Source organism: Garra rufa, chromosome 5, assembly GCF_049309525.1.
Source record: "Garra rufa chromosome 5, GarRuf1.0, whole genome shotgun sequence".
Lineage (NCBI taxonomy): Eukaryota > Metazoa > Chordata > Actinopteri > Cypriniformes > Cyprinidae > Garra > Garra rufa.
The window spans coordinates 51,682,881-51,708,721 of record NC_133365.1 but is presented as its reverse complement, the minus strand read 5'-3'; the positions used below and the strand labels follow the sequence as shown (position 1 = coordinate 51,708,721).

Here is a 25,841-nt window from a genome sequence, read left to right as displayed (position 1 = left end):
GGAAAAGCGCTAATGCAGTTGCACGTACTGTATAATATGCATCATTTGCATGTGTAATTGGTTTAACTGAGAAACTTCTGACAGATTAATTACAGGAAATATTTGCTTTTCTTCTGTGAGAACTGTTAGGAATACTGACTAGTGTTATGGATTAAGTTTTAAAATGCACCTCAAGTGTGCTTGCCAGATTTGGCCTGTTTTCCACACCCCACGTCTGCAGCATGCAAACAGCGCAGATTTATTTTTGCATGCATGCATAACATGCTTTCTCATGAAAATCAGGTTTCATAATCATAATTTGTTTGACATTAAAGAAAATACTCATTTTCAAAGGTAATTTTCTGTATATAGATAGATGCTTGGCTTACACACTGCGGATGCAGGATGTCAAGCAGGCCTCACTATGAAAGCACAGAAAATAAAAGCAGAACAAATAATAAAAAGGATAGGGAAACACAAGAATGTATTTTCAGTTATTAACAAATCTAAGGCTATTTCGTTGTTTTTGTTCACTGTAGTGTCAAAACAGGTTAAGAATATTGTGTTAGTGCATATGAAGCAATCCACACAAAGATGCATCAAGATATTCTATTCTGATTTATTCCCATGCCAATCTTACAATATTCCCATGCCATATAATATACAGTAATGCTCTTTGCTCAGTGCAGTATAAGTTAATGCTTGGATGATGCCCAGAAAGCAGTACGTCTGAATATTTAATTAATATTTTAAATGCAATCATTAGTTAATATTTAATTATCATCAAGTAGTATTATATTTTATTACAAATATCAATTTCATGTATTAAAATATTGTTTAATATTGTTTGCTAAATCCTACTGTTACTTTTATTACATTAAAGCATTGATAATTAAAATAATGTTTAAGATTAGCTCAGGATTAAAGGATTAAAAACCAATTAATGAGTAATTAATTGTAATACTTTATAATTAAGTTTTTTTAATAAAATGTTTTTTTTTTTTTACAACTAATAATGTCACGCCAGGCCAGCAGAGGGAGCCCTTACCCCCACTGACTGTTGCTGCTCCCTCTGCTGCCTCTATGGTTACTTCCTGTTTATCAGACATAAAAGCCAGCTCATCACACACACACATCGCGAAGTATTGTTTTGCTCCAGCGGACTCTACCAAGCGGTTTCCTTTGCTCTCAGGTTTCCTAGTCTCCTTGTTGTTCCCTAGCCATAGTTCTGTTTTTGTTTTCCCAGTCTTAGTCTTAGTTTTCTAGTTTCTTGTTTTCATTTCATTGTTTCATTTGGACTGCCCACTTGGATTTTGACCCACGCTTGTTTATTGGATTACGCTATTGGATTGTCTTCGCTGTTCATGTTTGCTGGTGTTTTCGACCCTGTCTGTCTGACTACGATCTGCTTAATAAAGCCTTGCATTTGGATCCTCACTCTTGGTCGTCCCGTTTGTGACAGAATACTTCGCCACACCCGGATCCAGCGGCTTTACTCACCACCAGCATCACAACATGGACCCAGTCGACCAACTTCTGCTCCTCAGACAAGGAGATCTCCCCATCAAGGAATATGTTCAACGTTTCAGTGAGTTGTTGCATAAAGTATCATTTTTTGATGAGGTATACTTTAAGGACTTATTCCGTATGGGGCTGAATGAACCAACAAGATCAATGTTGCCTGGGGGGAAATCCTTATGCTCACTGAAGGATTATATGAACTATGCACTGTCGTTATGCGGCTCTCCATGTACTGTGGGTATTCTAGTAGAGCCCCAGCACAAGATGTCTGCTAGCTTCGAGCCACAGCACAGGACGTCTGCTAGCTTCGAGCCACAGCACAAGATGTCTACTAGCCCAGAGCCAAAGCACAAGATGTCTGCTAGTTCAAAGCCTGTTCATAAGATGTCTGCCTTTCAGGAGCCCCTTCACAAGATGGCTACCGTCCCTAAACCTGTTCACAAAATGGCCGCCTTTCCCGAATCAGCTTTCGGAATGACCATCCTTCCTGAGTCCGCATTCAAGATGGTCACCCGATTGGACCCAGCTCACAAGAAATCTACCACGTCTGACTTCTCTCACGAGATGGCTGCCACCCCAAGGCCCGATCACAAGATGGCCGCCATCCCCAAGCCTGTTCACAAGATGGCTGCCACCCCCAAGCCAGTTCACAAGATGGCCGCCGTCCCAAAGCCTGCTTCCAAGATGGCTGTCCTTCCCGAGTCAGCTCATAAGATGGCCGCCTTTCCTGAGACTGCACCCAAGATGGCCGCCCTTCCTGATCCTGTTCGCAAAATGGCCGCTCTTCCAGACCCTGCTCACAAGATGGCCGCCGTTCCAAAGCACGTTCATAAGATGGCTTCCGTTCCTGAGTTCCCGGTCAGAATGGCCACCACGCCAGAGCCTGCTGCAAAGATGGCCGCCACGCCAGAGCCTGCTGCTAAGATGGTCGCCACGCCTGAGCCTGCTGCTAAGATGGCCGCCACGCCTGAGCCTGCTGCAAAGATGGCCGCCACGCCAGAGCCTGCTGCAAAGATGGCCGCCACGCCAGAGCCTGCTGCAAAGATGGCCGCCACGCCAGAGCCTGCTGCAAAGATGGCCGCCACGCCAGAGCCTGCACCCAAGATGACCGCCACGCCCGTGCTGGCACACAAAATGGCCGCCATACCTGAGGCTGTTATTAACAGGGTGGCTACAGCGTCAGACTCTCACCCTTCCAGGACGTATCAGAGACTAATGTCTAGCTTGGAGGACCCACCACTGCTGTCAGCTCGTTCGGCTGGTCCCTTACTGTCAGCCGAGCCAACGTCTGCTCACCCCACATCAGCCAAGCCAGCGTCTGCTAGCGCCACATCAGCCAAGCCAGCGTCTGCTAGCGCCACGTCAACCAAGCCAGCGTCTGCTCACGCCACGTCAACCAAGCCATCGCCTGTGAACGTCATATCTGCTTCTCTCGAACCTGCACCAGCTGCCGTTCCTACCAAGTCAAGTCAAGTTACAGCTGCTGTCCCTGCCGAGTCAAGTCACGTCACAGTCACTGTCCCTGCCAGGACAAGTCAAGATACAGCTGCTGTTCCTGTCAGGCCAAGTCAAGCAGCTGTTCCCTCCGAGCCAAGCCAAGCCACAGCTGTCCCTCTCACGCCTAATCAAGTCACTGCTGCTCTTGTCATGACGAGTCAGGTCATAGCTACTTCTTCACTGCCAAGTCACATCTCCCCTGAGCATCCAGAGCCTTCACTCCCAAGCCATGCAGAGCCAACGCTCCCAAGCCATGCAGAGCCAACGCTCCCAAGCCATGCAGAGCCAACGCTCCCAAGCCATGCAGAGCCAACGCTCCCAAGCCATGCAGAGCCAACGCTCCCAAGCCATGCAGAGCCAACGCTGCCAAGCCATGCAGAACCAACGCTCCCAAGTCACACAGAGCCAACGCTCCCAAGCCCCACGCCCAATGACCCGGAGGGCATTCCTCTGCCAACTGTGTTACCTGTTATGGCTATCGCCATTTTGAGTGTGTGGGCTGCACACTGCGCCCCAGTTGCCTCTTCGGCCCATGAGTCTGCCCACAAGTTTGTTCTGGAGACCTCATCTACAGGCATGTCCGCTGCGCCTATACCTCTTTCGGAGGTGGCGTACATAGCGGAACTTCACGCTCTGCCCGCTCCGCCAAGGCTTCACGCCCTGCCCGCTCCGCCAAGGCTTCACGCTCTGCCCGCTCCGCCAAGGCTTCACGCTCTGCCCGCTCCGCCAAGGCTTCACGCTCTGCCCGCTCCGCCAAGGCTTCACGCTCTGCCCGCTCCGCCAAGGCTTCACGCTCTGCCCGCTCAGCCAAGGCTTCACGCTCTGCCCGCATCGCCTGTGCTCCCTGCTCTGCCAGCACCGCCAGTGCTCCCTGCTCTGCCAGCACCGCCAGGGTTCCCTGCTATATCTGCTCCGCCAGGACTCCTTGCTCTACCTGCTCCGCCAAGGTTCCTTGCTCTGCCTGTTCCGCCAAGACTCCTTGCTCTGTCTGCTCCGCCAAGGTCCCTTGCTCTGCCTGCACCGCCTAGGTTCCCTGTCATCTCTGTCTTGGCGTCTGGGGCCGTTCCAGAAGTCTCTGTCTGCCCAGGAACTGCCACGAAAGTCGTTCCTGAAGTTCTCGTCTGCCTGGTCACGGCTATGGAGGCCACGTTCTCCCATGAACTCTCTACTTCTCTCCTTGCTCTGTCTGCCTCCTCTATCTCTGTTCTCCCCAGGTCCCAGTCCATAATGCGGCCTCCTGTTCCGCCCTGGAGGGCTTCTACGCCTCCTGTTCCGCCCTGGAGGGCCCCTGCGCCTCCTGTTCTGCCCTGGAGGGCTCCTGCGCCTCCTGTTCCGCCCTGGAGGGCTCCTGCGCCTCCTGATTCGCCCTGGAGGGCTCCTGTGCCTCCTGCTCCGTCCTGGAGGGCTCCTGCGCCTTCTGCTCCGCCCTGGAGGGTTCCTGCGCCTCCTGCTCCGCCCTGGAGGGCTCCTGCGCCTCCTGCTCTGCCCTGGAGGGCCGCTCCGCCTCCTGCTCCGCCCTGGAGGGTTCCTAAACCCCTTGCTCCGCCTTCGGCTCCGCCCTGGAGGGCTTCTACGCTTCCTGCTCTGCCCCGGAGGGTCGCTAAGCCTCCTGCTCCGCCCTGGAGGGCTCCTAAGACTCTTGCTCCACCTCAAAGGACTGCTCTGCCTCCAGCCCTGCCCTGGAGGGCTCCTGAATCTCCTGCCCTGCTCTGGAGGGCCTTTGCCCAACCTGTTCTGCCTCAGTCTCCTGGCCCCCCCACCGCTCCCCTGGACTGTTTCCTCCTGTTGCTTTTTGGAGCGTCTGGAAGCCGCTCCTTGGGGGGGGGCTATGTCACGCCAGGCCAGCAGAGGGAGCCCTTACCCCCACTGACTGTTGCTGCTCCCTCTGCTGCCTCTATGGTTACTTCCTGTTTATCAGACATAAAAGCCAGCTCATCACACACACACATCGCGAAGTATTGTTTTGCTCCAGCGGACTCTACCAAGCGTTTTCCTTTGCTCTCAGGTTTCCTAGTCTCCTTGTTGTTCCCTAGCCATAGTTCTGTTTTTGTTTTCCCAGTCTTAGTCTTAGTTTTCTAGTTTCTTGTTTTCATTTCATTGTTTCATTTGGACTGCCCACTTGGATTTTGACCCACGCTTGTTTATTGGATTACGCTATTGGATTGTCTTCGCTGTTCATGTTTGCTGGTGTTTTCGACCCTGTCTGTCTGACTACGATCTGCTTAATAAAGCCTTGCATTTGGATCCTCACTCTTGGTCGTCCCGTTTGTGACAAATAATAGCTAAAAATGTAAAATTTTGTAACAATTTTTAAAAATTAACACAATTAAAATAAATTGTTTTAAAATAAAATATCTAATTAAAACATTAAAACATTAAAATATAAAGTTCTGGACCCCTGACATAGAAAGTCCTCAAAATAATAGCTGAGGTTTATTTAGATTTTTCTGTAAAAATCAGTTTTTACATTTTTAAACAATTGCTAAAAAATTAATTGAAAATATATTTTTTATTTCGTAGTAGTAATAATAATGATTTAATAATAATAATAATAATAATAATAATAATAATAATAATGAAATGTAAAAAAAAAGGTTTTACATTTTTTAACCATTTTTAAAAAATAATTAAATATGCAGCATTAAAATAATTTATTTTAAAATAAAAATTTTTTATTAAAACATACAAAAAAAATTATATACATATATATATATATAGTATAGTATAGTATAGTGTAGTATAGTATAGTATAGTATAGTATTTATTTTATATATTATTTTAAATTTATATTTTTATATATTTAAAATACTTTAAGACAAAGGTTTGACTGACAAAAAAAAAGTTTTGGACCCCTGACATAGAAAGTCCTCAAAATAATAGCTAAAAAGGTTTACAGTATTTAGATTTTTCCGTTAAAATGTTTTATTTAAAGAAAAAAAAAAAAAAAAAGGTTTTTACATTATTAAACTATTTTTAAAAATGAATAAAAAATGCACCATTAAAAGAATTTATTTTAAAATAAAAACAATTATTAAAACACACACACTCACACACAAAAAATAAATAAATAAATAAATAAATATATATATATATATATATATATATATATATATATATATATATAGTATAATATAGTATTTATTTTATATATTACTTTATATTTATATTTTTATATATTTTAAAATACTTTAGGACAAAGGTTTGACTGACAAAAAAAAAAGGTTTTGGACCCCTGACATAGAAAGTCCTCAATATAATAGCTGTAAAGGTTTATTTAGATTTTTCCGTTAAAATGTTTTATTTAAAAAAAAAAAAGGAAAAAAAAAAAAAAAAAGGTTTTTACATTATTAAACTATTTTTAAAAATGAATAAAAAAATGCACCATTGAAATAATTTATTTTAAAATAAAAAATCTAATTAAAACATAAAAATAAAAATAAATAAATACATGTGTGTATATACTGTATATAAAGTATATTTATAAAAAAAAAAGTTCTGGACCCCTGATATAGAAAGTCTTGAAAATCAACAAGAAATTGAAATGGACTTTACTTATTCAATGCACATTGCTTCTATATAAAATCAAAAGGTGTGTGAAATGATGCAGGTAGATGATGAGACCACAATAAAGTGAATGAAATGATATGTAAGAAGATGAAATTTGTTGCAATCACTGCAGCTCATCAAAACTCACCACAATGCGGTAAATGTGTGAGATGGGTGCTGGTGCCATGCATTTGGGCAGCTGGATGAAATGGATGATAGTATAATGGTCGACAGTGATTACTGTTGAACACAAAGCTTTGATTTCAGTGGAAGGAAATGAATGGAAACACGACATATTCTCTGCCCCAACGCAATCAACTTTGAGGCAAGACCGACACAGTGGCTGGAACAGTAGAGGTGACAATCGGTTAGATTTGTTAACAGAAGTCATTTCACAATCAACCAATTATTATGGACACCATTAAGTGTTCGCTCATCATTCTCAGCGATCCCATGCGACAAAGATGTTTAGGTTTGGTGAAAAATTAAAAGGAAAAGTTAAAGCACAGAAGCACCTGCTTGACACCACAGCTCCCAACCACAATTAAAAAGGTCAGAAAGAGAGAAAAGACGAAGAAAAAAGGCACAATAGATCATAGATGTCCCATCCCTTGTGAAAAAGAAGTTCACTTCATTGCACTTAATGTGCACTTGTAGTGTGTGCAACAGCTTAAAACTATATATATTAAAAAACTGTACTTGCAGATAATTAAATATGAATATATTTATCATAATAAATTAAATAAAGGCCACTGAAGTGTCAAATTAAAAGCATCAATTCAAAAATATGTAAGATAAATTAATGAAATATACATATAATATTTCTGATAATTAATGAACAAGTGCTATCAAAATAAAATTAGTATCAAATTAAATTAAATAAGTATTATAGTAATAAAATATACATGTGAATTATATTAATAAACGCATACTAAAATATGAAATATTAATATATTTGTGAGAAATTTAAATATATTATGAAATATGAATATAACATTCATGATAATTTAGTAACTAAATATACATACAATTTCATAATGTAATAAAGTGCAACTTTAAGAATATAATTAATATAATATTTAATGTAAAAAACAACAACAACATATATCATACACATTAAGGTATCATAATAATAAAATACATATTCTGAAATATGAAATATTAATATTTGTGAGAATTGTAAATATTATATTATGAAATATGAATATAACATTTGATACTGTAGTAATACAATATACATATATTATGATAATAAAAAAGAGCAACGTAATTGGTTTAATATAATAATATTTAATGTAAAACTAAATATATTCATATTGAAGTATTATATTAATAAAACAATACAACATACATTAATATTGGAGTATTATAATAATGATGCATTATATATGATTAAATATATTACCATAACAGCTATAATTCATTAATAAAATATACATATAATAATTAATAAAATAAAGTGTAATTAATATAATAATATTCAATGTAAAATGACAAAATCTATTGATATTGAAGTATTATATTAATAAAACAATAAAAAATATATTAATATTGGAGTAATATATTAATGATGCATTATATATTATGAAATATTAATAAAACATTTACGATAATTCATTAATAAAATATACATATAATATGATAATTAATTAAAAAGCAACTTAACTATAAGAGTATAATTAATATAATGATATTTAATGTAAAACGATACAAATTATATTATTAACACTGAAGTGTTATATTAATGAAATACATATTCTGAAATATGAAATATTAATATAATATGTGAGAATTGAATTCATTGATATACAGAACATAGTTAATAAAAGTGCAACTTAACTGTAAGAGTATATTTAATATATTTAATGTAAAACAACACAATATATTAATATTGGAGTATTATTTTAATGAAATACATATTCTGAAATATAAAATATTAATATAATATTTCTTAATATTTAGGTGAATTGTAAATATATTATATAATAAAATATGAATATAACATTTACGATAATTCATTAAAATATACATATGATATGATAATTAAATAAATGGCAACTTAAATGTGAGAATAATTAATATTTAATGTATTAACAAAAAATATATTGATATGATGATAAAATATTACATTTATAATGAAATATTATTCATCATGATAAAACATTATAAAATATCAACATAATATGTGTGAGAATTGTAAATATCTTAAATTATTTATTTTATAAATTATTTATTATATAATTATTTATATATATTTATTATTATGTTTTAGTACATTAGTGTGCATGTGTCAAAAACGCACTCTTAAGTAACAACTCTTAACTAATTGCATTTAAATGTAAACTAATTCATTTTCATTTAATTGTAAATGCAATTAAGGGTCTGAAAACATTACATGTAGTTTACACTTACATCTAATTTCAAGCATATTATTATTGTAATAAGTACTGTTTTAAAAAGGTATGGTGAAGTGCACTTCTTTTTCATCAGGAATATCCAGGTAAGCATGGGTACCTGTAGCTGCTTGAGTGTAGATGGACCCCAGGATCGAGCCCTGATGCACTCCGAATAACGTAATTCTATAGGACGTGTCGGGACTGAGCCCAGACATCCACAAACTACGTGCATCACCAGATACCGACAGGTTCTGTCTTTCTGGACCTGCTGAATTTGCCACTTCAATCACAAAACTGTCAAAGGCAGAGCCATCCTCAATGGTCCAGGACACATTGAAGCTATCCCAAGATACATCAGACACACTCAGACTGCCAACCTGCGGCCTCTGCTCCTCTGACGGACAAAGAAATCAGACATGAGTTATTGTCACTCAAATTAATTACATTTGCATAATGAAATGAGCTCAACTCGCCAGCACCACTGGCTTAACGTAACCACAGATAAAACAGTTCATAGATGGAATGAAATGATATGGATAAAGACATGAGGCACAGAGAGATTGTTCATTCATGTTGAGAAATAATGATCAGATAAAACATTCAGAATTGCATCATGCTTTAATCCCAAGGGGAGGCTTCTCATGAAAAGTTCAGAAACAATTCTGCAGGTGTTTTGCGGCACTAGAGGTGCTGAGATCAAATCTCGGGTATTAATTAAAATGTTAAGTGAATATGAGTTTGATTGGAAAAAGTTGATTTTTAACAATATTTGATGTCTAATATACAGTTCAAAAGTTTGGGGTCGGTAATATTTTTTAAATGTTTTTGAGTTTCTTATGCTCACCAAGGCTGCATTTATTTGATCATAAATACAGTAAAAGCAGTAATATTTTGACTGATTTTTTGGCTGATTGTAACCTTTCTATCAAAGTTATCGGACATTATCAAGATGAATTTGTTGTTTAACTCTGAGTTCTTGTCATATTTTATTACCATTTTCTAAACTATAGTGAATAAACTGTGATAATGTAAAAAAAAAAAAGTTAAATACATTTTTTTAAATATTTATTTCAAATTCAGAATTTAAAAAATTAAAACAGTAACTGAGATATAATATTTCTTAACAAAACATTTATCATTTTTGTTCAGTTTAAGTTGAAGTACTAAATAACTAAATAAATAAAATAAATGAACTAAAACTAAAAGCTAAAGAACTTAAGCTTAACAACTATATAGATATATTTAAACAAAAATAAATAATAATAAATATAATAAATATACAGGATATTTCTAAAATGTAACTAAAATTAAAATGTACAAATAAAATCTAAATTTTAAATATTAGCAAAAACTATATCAATGATCCTTAAAATAACACTAATGTGTCGTAGCTGAATAAAAGCATTAAACTTTTTTTTAGATATTACTGACCCCAAAAGGTAGTGTTCAACTAAATATTTAAAGGATTAGTTCACTTCTAGAATAAAAATAACCCTATAATTTGTTCACCCCCATGTCATCCAAGATGTTCATATCTCTCTTTCTTCAGTCAAAAAGAAATGACGTTTTTTGAGGAAAACATTCTAAGCTTTTTATCCATATAGTGGACTTCAATGGCGCTCAATGGATTGAAGATTAAAGGATTGAAGATCTCCAACTTCCAGAACAAAAACTTACAGATAATTGACTCACCCTCTTATCCAAGACGTCTTCAGTCGTAAAGAAACTGTTTTTTGATGAAAACATGTCAGGATGTAGCTTCAGAGGAAGAAGGGTTTTATCTAGCAAAATGATAATTGACAATTTCTTTACTTTTTAACCACAAACACATCTCGTCTAGCTCTGCATGTACTCTGTGTATTCTGGTTCAAGACAGTTAGGCTATGTCGAAAAACTCCCATCTCATTTTGTCCTCCAACTTCAAAATCGTTCTACATTGCTTTTTTTGTAAAGGCCGTTTGATCTTCTTTGCATGTTCACTTTGTAAACACTGGGTCAGTACTTCTGCAGCAATGTAAGAGGAGAAAATGAGACTGTATTGAACCAGAATACACATACGCAGTACAAACAGAGCTAGACAAGACAAGCATTTGAGGTTAAAAAGCATTGTTGTCATTTATTAAAGAAAATAACCAATCGTTTCGCTAGATAAGACCATTATTCCTCGGGTGGGATTGTTTAGAGCCCTTTATAGCCGCAGACACCATAGAAGTCCACTATATGGAGAGAAATCCTGAATGTTTTCCTCAAAAAACATTATTTCTTTACGACTGAAGAAAGAAAGAACATCTTGGATGACAAGGGGGTGAGTAAATTATCTGTACATTTTGGTTTTGGAAGTGAACTTCTCCTTTAAAATTGCAGTTTCAAAGGGCTCTACACAATCCCACAACTAAGGAATAAGGGTCTTATCTAGCAAAACAATTGGTCATTTAAAAAAAAAATATCCGCTTTTTATCCGCAAATGCTCGTCTTGCACTAGCTCCACGACGCTCATGCGCATCTTCACGCATTGCATAATCATGTTGGAAAGGTCACACGCTAAATTCTTTGTCTGTGTTGGTTCAAAAAGGTACGGTACACTCTTAAAAATAAAGGTGCTTTAAAAGGTTCTTCACAGCGATGCCATAGAAGAACCATTTTTGGTTCCACAACGAACCATTCAGTCAAAGGTACTTTAAAGAACCATCTCATTCTTACTTTTTTATAATCTGAAGAACCATCTTTCGCCACAAAGAACCTTTTGTGAAACAGAAAGGTTCTTCAGATGTTAAAGGTTCTTTATGGAACCATTTAAACAAAAAAGGTTCTTCTATGGCATCGTGAAGCACCTTTATTTTTAAGAGTGCAGGGTGAAAAACTCATGTGCGTGAAAATTATGTGCGCGTGATTACGTAATATGTGAGGTTGAGCTAGTGCAAGACAAGCATTTGTGGTTAAAAAGTATTTAGATTTAAATTTTTTTTAGAAAATGACAGATCGTTAATCTACATCAGACATTTATTCCGCGGCTGGGATCATGTAGAGCCCTTTGAAGCTGCACTGAAACCTTATTTTCTTTTCAAAAGAACAAAGAAAGACATGAACATCTTGGATGACATGGGGGTGAGTAAATTTTCTGGAAATTTTTATTTTGGAAGTGAAGTAATCCTTTAACAGGCACAAAAGATGCAACAGCAAACAAGCTAGAATAATCAAAACGGTTTTAGTTTGACTGGAAAGCTTTCATGATAATCGACTCCACAGAAACCAAAGACCACAGCCATTTCTCAAGCAAATTTACTGTGGTTTCTTGGTGTAGACACAAAAATCTTTTAAACCAACCAAATGAACCAAACTCTGACGTCAAAAGGACTTGGGTTTGCATTAAACACTTTAGTGTAAAAACACACTTGCCACAAACCATCTAACGCCTGCAGAATTGCTCCCAATGTAACTTTTACTTTGAATGAATGAACAAATGCATGACATTTGTAGCATTATGAATATTGGAGTTAGGGCGGATGACTGTGGTTTCTGAAACTCATGTCCATGTACCTGTCTTGATGTGAACATTGACTGGTTGGGATTTCTCGCCCTCCTTCATCCCATACAATGTAATCTCATAAAGCGTGTCAGGGTTTAGCCCATCTACAAGGACCTGCCTGGCTTCTCCAGACACTTCAATAACGCTGTCTTTGGACTTATTTGATGTTGAGTTCAACTCAACCATGAAGCTATCGAAGGCTCCCTCAGGAGCAGACCAAGACAGCCTCAAACTATTCCTGCTCACATCAGTGACGTTTAGGTCACCCGGAGGCCCTTGATTCGGGCCCTCGAGTTCATCGCCTGAGGCTTCAGCTTTAAAATCCTCTGTTAAAAGAGTGGAGGTAGAGACTGATGGCCGAACCTCCTTATGGAGGCTTGGTAGCCTTGTTGAAACACTTTTGAAGGTCAAAGCAACAACATCAGGAGAGGTAGACTTTGGTGCTACAGTGGAAAGTACATTAGGTGCGTTTAAGGTTAGAGTTTAAAAAACAAGACAGAATTTGAGATGCTTTACCTGTAAAAACAAGAGGTTAAATAGTCATCAACTTACTGCACAATTAAAATATGAATATATACATTTTAATCTACACATTAATATCCTGTTTATCCTGGAAAGTGGTTGTAGCATTAAAAAAATAAATAAAATTATAAAATAAAAACTATAATAGTTTCTCACTCATATTAAAATAACACTTGCATGTGTCATATTGCACACCCAAAAAAGGACCAATATTATTTTATGCACTGTGATCATTTCAAGGCATATATACGAAATGGATTGAAGACACAATACTACAGATAATTTCTTAGTTGATTCGCCCCTCGGTTTCTCGATGTAAACTGAGGTTTGAGTTACACTGCATGCAATAAAAATCTATTTGCATGCAAATGATGTTACTGATCTTCTTGAATGATTTCAATCTACATGCATCTGAAAACATCTGACATTAATGACCATGAGCCATTAATTGCTGAAGTTTCCAAGTAGTCCACTAGTGTGGAAGTACATGGGATGCTTCAGGCTGATGGAGAATCCATGCAGACCTCAAGATGTTTTGAGGAAAGGACATGCATGAAGTCGATTCTGAGAGTTTTAATAAGTACCAAACGATAGTCTGTGCTCATTGGCTTTTCATGCATGTTTTACCACACAGTTTAGGTTGTGAAGAGGATTAATCCTCTTAAATTTTCAACTCTGCAAATCTTGTGTGGATTTTCTTGTCTAAGCCAATGAGCAATCACATACAAGGGCTGAGTGATATACTGAATATTCATTACATGTTCACAATAAAGAGTACAAATATTAAACATTAAAAAAAACACTCCGTAGTAAAAAAAACAAGTTCTATGCCTGAACCAATTGACTTATTATGGAAGCATTTTCATGACATACTTTTATGCATTAAAATGATTGATTAGAAATTAAATATTCATTTACATTTTTTAATAAATACATATTTAAATTCAAATATTGCTGTTTATTGCTGTGCACTGTTATATTTGGAAAGGTTCAAATGCATTTTACCTACACAGTTTATTTCATTATTATCATTAACAATTTCCTCAATTTCCTGAGCTAATAAACAGCCATATTAAAAAAATTAAATATCTTAAAAATTATTTATATAATAACAATTAAAATGAAATAGAATTAAAATATAAAATATCATGAAAAAAATACAACATATATTAATATAAAACACAAATTGTATATATATATATAATCATTTGACAGCACTAATTAATTTGTTTAAAATAAATCATAAAAATATCTCTTGCATTAAACAACTTGAATTGGCCACATTTTTTAATTATGTCTCCTCTTTAAAAAAAAATAATATAATAATAATAATAATAATAATTAAAAAATAAAAATAATAATAATTTAAATTACATATTGAGATTTTTTTTTTTTATCACCCAGCCCAAATATGCATCCACATCCTGATCTATCACCATGCATGTCTTTGTGCTCTACCATTTGGGAGCTATTGCATATTCATGCACAAATCTGCATCATTTCATTTTTAAACCTATGAAACCAAAAAGGTTTACATTTTAAGTTGCAATGGCACTAAATCAAACAGATGACTTGAAACCCAAAAGAAAGTGTATACCTGTAACTGCAACTGCTTCTAGTAGTGAAGATCTTTGGTTATTGGATATTCCATAAAGCCTTACTTGGTACTCCGTGGAAGCCTTTAGGCCACGGATTTTAGTGTCATTCACCTCCGCTTGGAGATAAACCTCCTCCTTCCACTTCCCTGAGAAATCTTTAAGTTCTACAGTGTAACTATCATAGCCAATGAGCTTATTTGACTCCCACGCGAGATCAAATCCATCGTATGTGACATTAGACACGGTCAAGGTGCCAGTGGGATCCTCGTATCCGCTCCCAGAGAACGGGATCTCTGAGTTGTCGAGAGACGCAAAGCTAATGACATTGTCGTCGGTGCCTTTGGCTGAACCGAGCTCAGGAAATGTGTTCGCTAGATAAAAAGTGAAAGATGCTACAAGAAAAAGACAAAACACATGACACTTGGGAACAACAGATGAAATGGCATCGTGCAAATCCCTTCATTCAAGACCAATTATGAATGATCATTTGATACATTGTTCCCTTATCAGGTGCAACAGCCAATCGCAACATATTAGATGATTAATATACATAATTTGGACCAATAAGATTGCATTATGGGCGGAGCTATACATAACAATTCCATTTATGGTGGTGCAGCTGGTTTAGACACAGTGTCATAAATTAAGACCAGAAACATACTTTACTCAAGTACACAAATGCAGAAGTAAACACTTGTAGTGAAGATGTGTTGAACCTACTAATAATTAATAAACATTTGCTGAAAACGTACTGAATCACAGGTCATCTAAGATGTAGATTAGTTTATTTGTTCACTGAAATAGATTTGGAGAAATTTAGCATTACAAGCTTGCTCACTAACGGATCCTCTGCAGTGAATGGGTGCCGTTAGAATGAGAGTCCAAACAGCTGATAAAACATCACAATAATCCCCAAGTAATCACTCCAACCCATTAATTAATTACCATCCTGTGAAGTGAAAAGCTGCATATTTGTAAGACAAATCCATGATTAAGATGTAACTTATATGAGTTCTTAACATAATAATGCTTCTTCCAGTGAAAAAGTCCATCCCATCAAAATACATTTGTTTAGAAATATTTTGGACCGTTTCCACTTGTGAATGGTGCTTGATGTGTGCATATTTCTCTCCTGATTCAGACGAGATGACTTTTTCCACAGGAGAAATCAATATTATAGGACTCTTATTTCAGTTCGAAGCAATTGTTTGAAGTTAAAACATCTGCTTCTCACAAACATGCAGCTTTTCGCTTCACAAGACGTTAATTGATGGATTGTAGTGGTGTGGATTACTTGTGGATTATTGTGATGTTTTTATCAGCTGTTTGGACTCTCATTCTGACGGCACCCATTCAATGCAGAGGATCCATTGGTGAGCATTAGTGATACAATGCTAAATTTCTCCAAATCTGATGAAGAAACAAACTCATCTACATCTTTGATGACCTGAGGGTGAGTATATTTTCATTTAACATGTACTGTTGCATTGCACTTGTTGACGACAATAAAGTTTACTTATGGTTTACATTTTTTTTAACTTATTTTTCAATTATAAGCAATTTCCTGTGAATGGATTGCTTTTCATACAGCTTAAATAACTAGAAGTGGCTCAAACATCAAAAGCCTTGTACACTGAAAACAAAAAAATGCTTTTCTTACTTAGATTTGTTGTCTTGTTTCCAGTCAAAATATCTAAAATATCTTAAATCGAGAAGGATTTTCTAGATAAGTAAAAATTACTCTTATTTTCAGAAAAAAGTCAAAATTAAGTGTGTTTTTGCTTGAAAAAATTTAAATAATCTGCCAATGTGGTAAAAAAACTAATCGCGTTTTCTGTTTGAAATAAGTTTTATTGGCTTACTCCATTGGCAGATTGCTTGTTCTCAGTAAAAAAGTACTTAATTTTAACTTGTTTTTTATGAAAACAAGAAAATTGTTACTCGTCTAGAAATCCTTCTTGATTTAAGAATTTTTAAATATTTTGGCTAGAAAACAAGAAAAGTAAGAAAAGCATTTTTTTGCAGTGTACTCTTCCAGTATGTTAAAAATAAAATACACTGACTGACAATTGAAAACATATTTTTTGCAATTTTGACACACTTTGTAACATAATGTTTCACAATTGTTAATGTTCTTGCATAGAGTATATTTCAGGTCTAATTCTGATGAATTTAAATAGACATTTGAGAAAAAAATGCAAATAAAAGTTAGTCATGATCATTCTCACAACGCAATCTTTCTTGTCCACACCTGAAAACAGAACACTGACATTATCATGTTGCACTAAAGCATTCAAAACCAACTTTACAGCTGGAATCCCTCACCTGTGGATGCGGTGACGGTGGCGGGAGCACTTCTCCTCCGTCCGCGTTCTGCCACGAGGGTGACGGTGTAGCGCATGCCAGGGTTCAGGCCGCTCAGGGTGTAGGTGGATGTGGCAGCAGGCAGCTCGACTTCTTCCCGTCGGCCGTCCGCAGAGACGAACGCTAGCCTGTAGGTGGAGATCTTGGCCCTAGGCCTTTTCCAGACCAGTTCCAGGGTGGTTTCGGTGGAGTCTCGTACATCCAGGTCTCGTGGAGGATCCAGATCTGTGTGGGTGGGAGGTTCGAAATGACAGCACAAAAGAAACATTCATGCCAGGAAACTTTGATGGCGTCTGCATGCAAGAGAATGGAATCAAAACGACTGAAGAGATAAAGACTAGTCTGTCAACATCTATTCACTCTCATGTCGTTCCAAACCTGTGGGTCTTTTTTATGAGGTTTTAGGAGAATTTTTGTGGTGCTGCACATAATGAATGCGAGTCAGATGTTGTCAAGCTTCAAAAAAAAAAAGAGAAACGCTATAAAAGATGTCGGGTTGGATGATGTTTTTATGGTGCTTTCGGTCACTGCGTTCACTATGCAAAAAAGAGCGATGTGAACATGATCCGTGAAAGAAAGTCACACTAGTTTAGAATGACATGAAGGTGAGTAAATGAAGAGAGAATTTAAATATCTGGGTAAATTATTTCTTTAAATGCTTTCAAAGTACAGTTATTGTTCTTATTGTTATCTTTTGGTATGCATTTTCCTAAGATAAAAAAGCATGTATTTATATAAAGAGTGATGCACACTACCATTTTTGAAAGATGTTTCTTATGGACTACAAAAAAATATTTTGTTGAACACATATTTTGAAGAATGTCGATAACCACACAGTTGCCGGTAGCCATTGACTTCCACAGTTAAAAAAAAAATAAAAAATAAAAAATACCATGGAAGTCATTTCGGCAACCATTTGGTTACCAACATTCTTCAAAATAACTTCTTTTGTGTTCCACAGAAGAAAGAAACTCATACAGGCTTGGAACAACACGAGGGTGAGTAAATGATGACAGAATTTTCTTTTTTTTGAAATTTACTTTAGAAACAAAATTATTAAGTCTTGTTTTCTGAAAAATCTATCAAAATTGAGTTTAGGCTTAAAATATGGAAGAAAAAAAACTGCCAATAGGGTAACAATAACAAAAACAAAAAACAAAATGAAAACAAAAGAAAAACTTGTTTTATCTTTGAATTTTTCTTTTTCTGTTTTTTTTTTTTTTTACCCCAGAAAACAAGACTTAATATATTAAGTGATTTGGATTTTTAAGTAAATGTATCTTGATTTAAGTTATTTGAACTGGTAAACAAGACAAAAATACCAAGCAAGAACTTTTTTTTGCAGTGTGTTTACTAAGGCTGCATTTATTTGATTAAAACTATTGTAAATAATTGTGAAATATTATTATGATTTAAAGTAACTGTTTTCTATTTGAATATACTGTAAAAAGTAATGTATTGCTGTGATCAAAGCTGAATTTTCAGCATTATCTGTAGTGTCACATGATCCTTCAGAAATCATGATGATATGCTGAATTGCTATTATTGATTATTATCAATATTAAAAACAGTTGCATGTATAGAAAAGTTCAAAAGAACATATATTTGAAATAGAAATCTTTAGTAATATTATAAATGCATTTACTTCCATTTTTTTTAATCTTTTTCCCTGCTGAATAAGATTCTTAATATTAAAAAAACAACAGCAACAACATAGTAATCCGAAACTTTTGCACAGTAAAAGTCTGTAGCTGATATAAAGAGAGCTGGTCTTACCGGTCAGTGCGTTGGTGGTCGCTGGCTCACTCTCTCTTTCATTCTGAACCGCTGTGACTCCAATGCCGTACTCCGTTCCAGGCTTCAGGCCTATGGCACACAAAATCCGTTAATCCAGCAGATGAAACACTAAACTAATGCATTTTCAAGCAGAGAAACAATGGGAACATTTCTGTGAACATGTGTGAATATTTTCACTTGTTATGTGAGTTTCTTTTAATAAAACATATATTACAGGATTTTATTTTTGCATCTTGCAAGTGCACCTTCTTAAAGAAATAAATACCCTGAAGTTTGGCTTGTATATTTTAATATACTTTAAAATAGAATTTATTCCTGTGATGCAAAGCTGAATTTTCAGCATCATTACTCCAGTCTTAAGTGTCACATGATCCTTCAGAAATCATTCTGATTTATTATCAATGTTGGAAACAGTTCTGCTGCTTAATGTTTTTTTTTTTTTTTTTGGAACCTGTGATACTTTTTCAGGATTGTATTAATACTTTTATTCAGCAAGGATCTGCAAAATAGATAACAAGTGATAGCAAAGACTTATAATGTTAGAATAAATATTTTGAATAAAAGCTGTTTTTATTTATTTATAAAAGTAATAAATCAGCATATTATAAAGATTTCTGAAGGATCATGTGACACTAAAGAGTGGAGTAATGATGTTGAAAATTCAGCTTTGCATCACAGAAATAAATTACATTTTAAAGTATATTAAAATAGAAAATTGTTATTTTAAATTGCAATAATATTTTATAATATTACTTTATTTCCTGTATTTTTTATCAAATAAATGGAACTTTGATAACCATAAGAGACTTCTTCAAAAAACATTAAAAATCTTACTGATCCCAATCTTTTGAACAGCAGTGTAATGTGTGTGACTTAATTCAAGCATGATTTTTTTTTTTTTTTTTTTAAAGAAAACAAGACTTGTTTAAGTACTTCTAAAGTAAATGTATTTTTATTTAAGAATGCTTGGATATTTTTACTGGAAAACAAGACCAAAATACTGAAGACAACATAATTTTTTGCACTGCAACTAGCAAATAAAGTGCAATTCTTAATGCTTACCTGTAATTGTAGCCCACGTTGTCTCCCCTGCTTTTCTAGGGAACATGTCTTCACCATGAGCACCTCCTGCGATCGGGCCGTACTTAATACGGTATCCGTCGATAGTTGACCGGCTGTTTTTCCACTCCAGTGTGATGCTGTTTTCAGTCTGATCAACAGCTTTGAGCTCAGTGGGGGCATCCAGACCTGAGACACACAAATCCATCACAGCATCAGTAAAACCCTGGATTTAAGTTCATCTTTAGGAGAAACTCCAGGACAACTAAATATTTAGTTTGTAGGGCGTTCCTACCTGTGGTGAAGCTCTCAAAGATGGGCTCGCTGCTCACGTCTCCCTTCTTTGAACTGAGAGACACTTTGTATTCAGTGTCTGGTTTCAGGTCTTCCAGGCTGTACTGCGTATCTGTGGCTGGGAGGTCGACATCTCGATGGACTAACGGGTCTGTGCTTGGCCCGTAAGACACCCTGAACCCGTCCACCTCAGCCACGGGACTGGGCCAGGAGATCACTGCAGACCGGTCAGTCACATCGCCAACATCAATCTGCTCTGGAGAATCGATTTCTGCAGCAAGAGGAGCGAAGTGGTTATACTTGTAATTATTTTGAGTTAAAATAATGTTGTCTTAGTATATACAGTGCATCTCAATAAAATAGAATGTCATGGAAAATAGAGTGCGGATCGGGCCGCATTTTTCTGTCCGAGCCCGGCCCGAGTCCGACAGAGCAGTAACCGAACCCGACCCGAGCCCGACAAGCATTAAGATATTTATGTCCGAGCCCGATCCCAGCCCGACACAGTTAAAATCTTTTTTTTCACTCATACTAATGACACATGCACTTTTTTGTGTGGAAAGCCCGCTTTTATTAAACAACTGTAAAAAAAAGCGTACGGAAATGTCAACAGATGAGAGCATCAGTGCACACTGGGCAAAAAGCGCCGTTATAACACGGGCGCACTATCGCGCTGAGGTGACCGAGCCCGACCCGAACCCGAGCATCCTTTCTAAATATCTGTCCGAACCCGGCCCGACCCGTCGGGTTCCGTCGGGTACCGTCGGGCTCGGCTCGGGTATCCATCCTCTAATGGAAAAGTTCATTTATTTCAGTAATTCAACTCAAATTGAGAAACTTGTGTATTAAATAAATTGAATGCACACAGACTGAAGTAGTTTAAGTCTCTGATTATTTTAACTGTAATGATTTGGTTCACATTTAACAAAAACCCACCAATTCAATATATCTCAACAAATTTGAATATGGTGACATGCCAATCAGCTAATCAACTCTAAACACCTGCAAAGGTTTCCTGAGCCTTCAAAATGGTCTCTCAGTTTGGTTCACTAGGCTACACAATCAAGGGGAAGACTGCTGATCTGACAGTTGTCCAGAGTGCTGTATCCAAGCATGTTAACAGAAAGTTGAGTGGAAGGAAAAAGATGCACAACCAACCGAGAGAACCGCAGCCTTGAGAGGCTTGTCAAGCAAAATCGATTTAAGAATTTGGGTGAACTTCATAAGGAATGGACTGAGGCTGGGATCAAGACATCAAGAGCCACCACACACAGACATGTCAAGGAATTTGGCTACAGTTGTTGTATTCCTCTTGTTAAGCCACTCCTGAACCACAGACAACGGTTAAGGAGAAGAAGGAATGGACTGTTGCCCAGTGGTCCAAAGTCCTCTTTTCAGATGTATTTCATTTGGAAACCAAGGTCCTAGAGTCTGGAGGAAGGGTGGAGAAGCTCATAGCACAAGCTTTTGAAGTCTACTGTTAATTTTCCACAGTCTGTGATGATTTGGGGTGCAATGTCATCTGCTGGTGTTGGTCCACTGTGTTTTTTGAAAACCTGTCACTGCACCCGTTTACCAAGAAACTTTAGAGCGCTTCATGCTTCCCTCTGGTGACCAGCTTTTTAAAGATGCTGATTTTATTTTCCAGCAGGACTTGGCACACAACAAATCGTTTTTTACAGTGAAGAGACCAAAAAATGCAGATGAGCTGAAGGCCACTGTCACAGAAACCTGGGCTTCCATACCACCTCAGCAGTGCCACAGGCTAATTACCTCCATGCCACACTGAATTGAGGCAGTAATTAAAGCAAAAGGAGCCCCTACCAAGTATTGAGTACATATACAGTAAATGAATACTTTCCAGAAGTCCAACAATTCACTAAAAATAAAAATTTTCTAATTTGTTGAGATAGTGAATTGGTGGGTTTTTGTTTAATGTGAGCCAATATGAGCCAAAAAAATACAATAATGTATAATTGATTCTGCAGGGATTGCAAGGTCAAAATATCTTGTTAGTTTTTTTTTGTTTTTTTTTTTCACGTAAAATAGAGTCAGTGGGTGCAACAGAACTGCATGCATACGCAATGGCAAAAAAAAAAAAACTGTAAGGAATCAATCTAATCGTTCATCTGTGTTAATGCAATTAGACAATTATGAGCTCGGGCTGATGCAAAAATGAGTTTCCACACTGCAAACACTACTTTTTTTTTTCATTAAGCAAGGCAAGTTTAGTTGCAACCTGAAACTGAAACACAAGCCATTTGTAATATATCTAATGTATGTAAAAGCACCTGTAACTAAAATCTCAGATCATTTCAACGCAAAACGCAAGGAAGAAAAAAGAGCTTTTAAAAGGGACAAACTGTCACAAATCTATTCAAAAATTTATATATACAGTTGAGGTCAGCTGTGGATTATGCAGGTAACAACCACAGTATTAAGAATCAGGTGTATGTAAACTTTTGCATGATCCATTTTATTTTGATAAAACAATGAACATTTTGCAGATTTTGAAATGGGGGGATGTAAACTTTATATAAAATGTATATAAAAACTGTATATAAAATGACAATTGATGTGATTGTCAAAAAAAATTGAATTTGTGTAGAAACAGTGATACACTACCATTCAAACATTTGGGGAAAAACATTTCTATTTCAAGATTTCTATTATAAATGAATGATGCTCTTTTGAACAAGAATGCATCACGGTTTGTACAAAAATATGAAGCAGCAGTTTTCAACATTGATAATAATACAAACCATTAATAATTAAGGACCAGTAATAATCCTTAATATAACGATTATTTTGCCATGTTTTATGAAAATGGCTAATCTCAGACATATATTCATTTGTTTAGAAAAGCCCAAAATCATGAACACTAAAATGACATTAAGAAGAAGTTGAGTTGTGAATATGCACTGCAATAACTTTGCAGTTTGACATTTAGTATTAAGGGTTTATTCAAATTAATAACTCTATATCTGAGCAAAAATCACAGTGATGCTTGACTTAGCAAACACTTATCAACTTGATTAGCTCTTTTAAAGTCATTCAATGTCTACAAAATCCTTTCATGCAGTAAATAAGATTTAATGCACCGAGAAGCACAAATTCATGATGGATATCTTCAAATCTAGAAATCTGAGCTCTTTCACAGGCAGTAAAATGGAGCACCACACTAACTACTGTCAGAAATCAAAGGCCTTTTGCAACTAAAAATGCCTTCTTGGTTGTTATCACGGGTCTTGTGTTTGCAGAGGCTGTAAATGTCAAGCCAGAGACATGGATCGTCCAATTTTCTCACGGTTAAGCACTGAATTGGGCTGTTAAAGCCCCGCTGGCCGGCCCACGCGGGATGTTTCATAAGGTTAAATGATGGCCCCTATACTTTTTGGCGTTTCCAAACAGGAGGCCTTCACATTCTTCACTGCTGAGCTAGTTTCACCTTCAACTTCCGACACTTTAGAGCCGTTTAGCAGATGTAGATTAAGCTGAACGCTCCAGTCAATTACCAGACAGATCAAAAGCAATGCTTTCAGCATTTACTGCAACATTTAAATGGGATCATGACACAGACAATAAACAAGAGGAAAGGTTTAGTTTAGAGAAGGTGCATTACTTGTAACTACAGTCGAGCTTGTTTCGGGTCCTCTGGTCTTGTTCTTCATGACAGACAAAGTAACTTCATATTCCTGTCCCGGCCCCAGTCCCGCTTGCTCAAAGTTGGTCTGGGAAGGTGTCAGATTGGTCACGATCTTCCCGTTTTCTTCCTTCTGTTATTGAGAAAACAGAGAAACATGCATTTAAGCTTTTTTTAGTGTTAATTGTTTTAGCAAAACCTGTAATGTATTTAGGAGAATATGTAGATAAGTGGAGCTATATATTATAGAGGACCTATATATTATATATACCTACAATAATAACATAAAAAAATCATGAAAAATAATAATTAAAAAGCTTGAACTAAACTGGCTTCTATTCTTATATGCAAACATAATTTTCTAAATATGTATTGTTGTTTCTTCAGTAATTTTGAGAAACGTAAAAACAAGTGGTAATTCATTTTATTTATTTTTATAATTAATAATTTTCTAAACATAAATGTCTATTTCTTGAATAATTTTCAAATACTTACAAAGGATTTAAAAAAGTCAAAACAAGCATTTAAAATAAGCCAAAACAACTCAAATTGATTTTAGACATACAATATGCATATAAAATAATAGGCAATTAAAATAAAATAAAAAATATTTTTATTTTATTAATTTTTATTAAAATTAATAAAAACTCTATTTTTTATTTAATTTTATATACAATTCTTTAAACATAAATGTCTATTTCTTTTTTCCAAAGTTCAACTTAATTCTTTATGAATATATCTAAAACATAATCAAACTGTTATAAAATCTAGATGACCTCAAAACTAACTAAAAAAATAACAATAATAATTATAATAATAATTACATAAATAAAACAAAACAAGCATTGATTAATAGTTTTATTTATTTTTATAATGAATAATTCTCTAAACATAAAATGTCTATTTCTTTAATAATTTTCAAAAACTTAAAATGGTTTAATGAGACAAAACATGCATTAAAATAAGCCCAAACAAATAAAATTGATGAATTAAAAGGCAATTAAAATGAAACTCTATGGGAAATTGAGTATACATGAGTATATAGTATATATATTAATACAATCTTGAAACTCCATGGGAACATTTATAAAGAATACATTGTTTGCAGCTATGTGAAATTCTAAAATCTTATATTGAGAAGAAATTCTAAGTAAAAAATGTTTTTTAATTCCTTGGAGTCATAAAGGTTGAAAACCACTGATCTAGATAAACTCAAAGCTAACACTGATGTACTAAAAGTCACAAAACTCCAATATTAGTTGCTCAGAGTCTGCATTTATATCCCCATTATTGACAGCCATGATACGACAGGGAAAACGTGTCATGCATTTAAATGTTAACAGTTTCCTAAATGCTGGTGGCATGAAACAACAGCTCTGAAAAGTGAGCAGTAAGTTCAAACATCTGGGATTTCTGGAGCACCATTAAAATGAGTCTTAATGGAGACTTTATAGTTCAAGGATGGCTCTTTTTAATGGCTCCTTAAATGAGTGCTTGAGCTCATGGCCGCCTGTAGCTCTGACTCAAATGGAGAAAATGCCCCTTCACATCGTTATAATGAACAGTGATTAAATTATCCATTACTCTGTTTTAAATACGACAGACAAGCAGCATGAGCGTATAACCCTGGCACCTAGGCCCGCCATAGGAATACACCGCCGTGTGAACATCTTACCGCAGTAAATCTGTTGACCTTAAGGCTGACCAGCTGGTACTGAGATAAATTTTTTACTATTCGTTTTACTGTCAGTCATTAAACTGATGAGAGTGTTTCAACGCTTTTCTTGAGCTTTGCTTTATAGCACTTCGTGAACATGGCTCTGAATTGCTTCCATGTCCTGGGAAGATGTTTTTATGAAGTTAATGAAACTGACCTAAATTCCTTTGACTAGTAAGGCATCCAAAAATATGTTTTTGTTGTATTTTCTGTCTCAAATTCTAGCATTTTTTGGCAATCTAACGAGCAAAATAAATAAATACATATCCAATTCTTCCACATTTATTAAAACAATTAATTAACTAAAAAACCTACATGCAAACAATTCACTAAACATAAATTGTTTAAATTTGTTTGCCATTTTCTTGATAGGTTTGTAATA

At 36.0% G+C, this 25,841-nt stretch overlaps 1 protein-coding gene across 3 annotated transcripts in view; it reads right to left on the bottom strand.

Annotated features, from left to right (window-relative positions):
- tnca (tenascin Ca) overlaps positions 1–25,841 on the bottom strand; it is a 96,281-nt gene that overhangs the window by 25,689 nt on the left and 44,751 nt on the right. For 2 of the 3 annotated variants that reach the window (XM_073840770.1, XM_073840771.1), the window contains 6 exons: positions 23,722–23,875; positions 20,101–20,370; positions 19,809–19,994; positions 18,726–18,815; positions 16,911–17,174; positions 9,058–9,333 (listed from right to left, as the gene is read on the bottom strand). In XM_073840770.1, coding sequence (XP_073696871.1) covers positions 9,058–9,333; positions 16,911–17,174; positions 18,726–18,815; positions 19,809–19,994; positions 20,101–20,370; positions 23,722–23,875 — 1,240 coding nt within the window. The remainder of the gene's footprint in view (positions 1–9,057; positions 9,334–16,910; positions 17,175–18,725; positions 18,816–19,808; positions 19,995–20,100; positions 20,371–23,721; positions 23,876–25,841) is intronic. The other variant, XM_073840772.1, reaches the window with a different exon arrangement.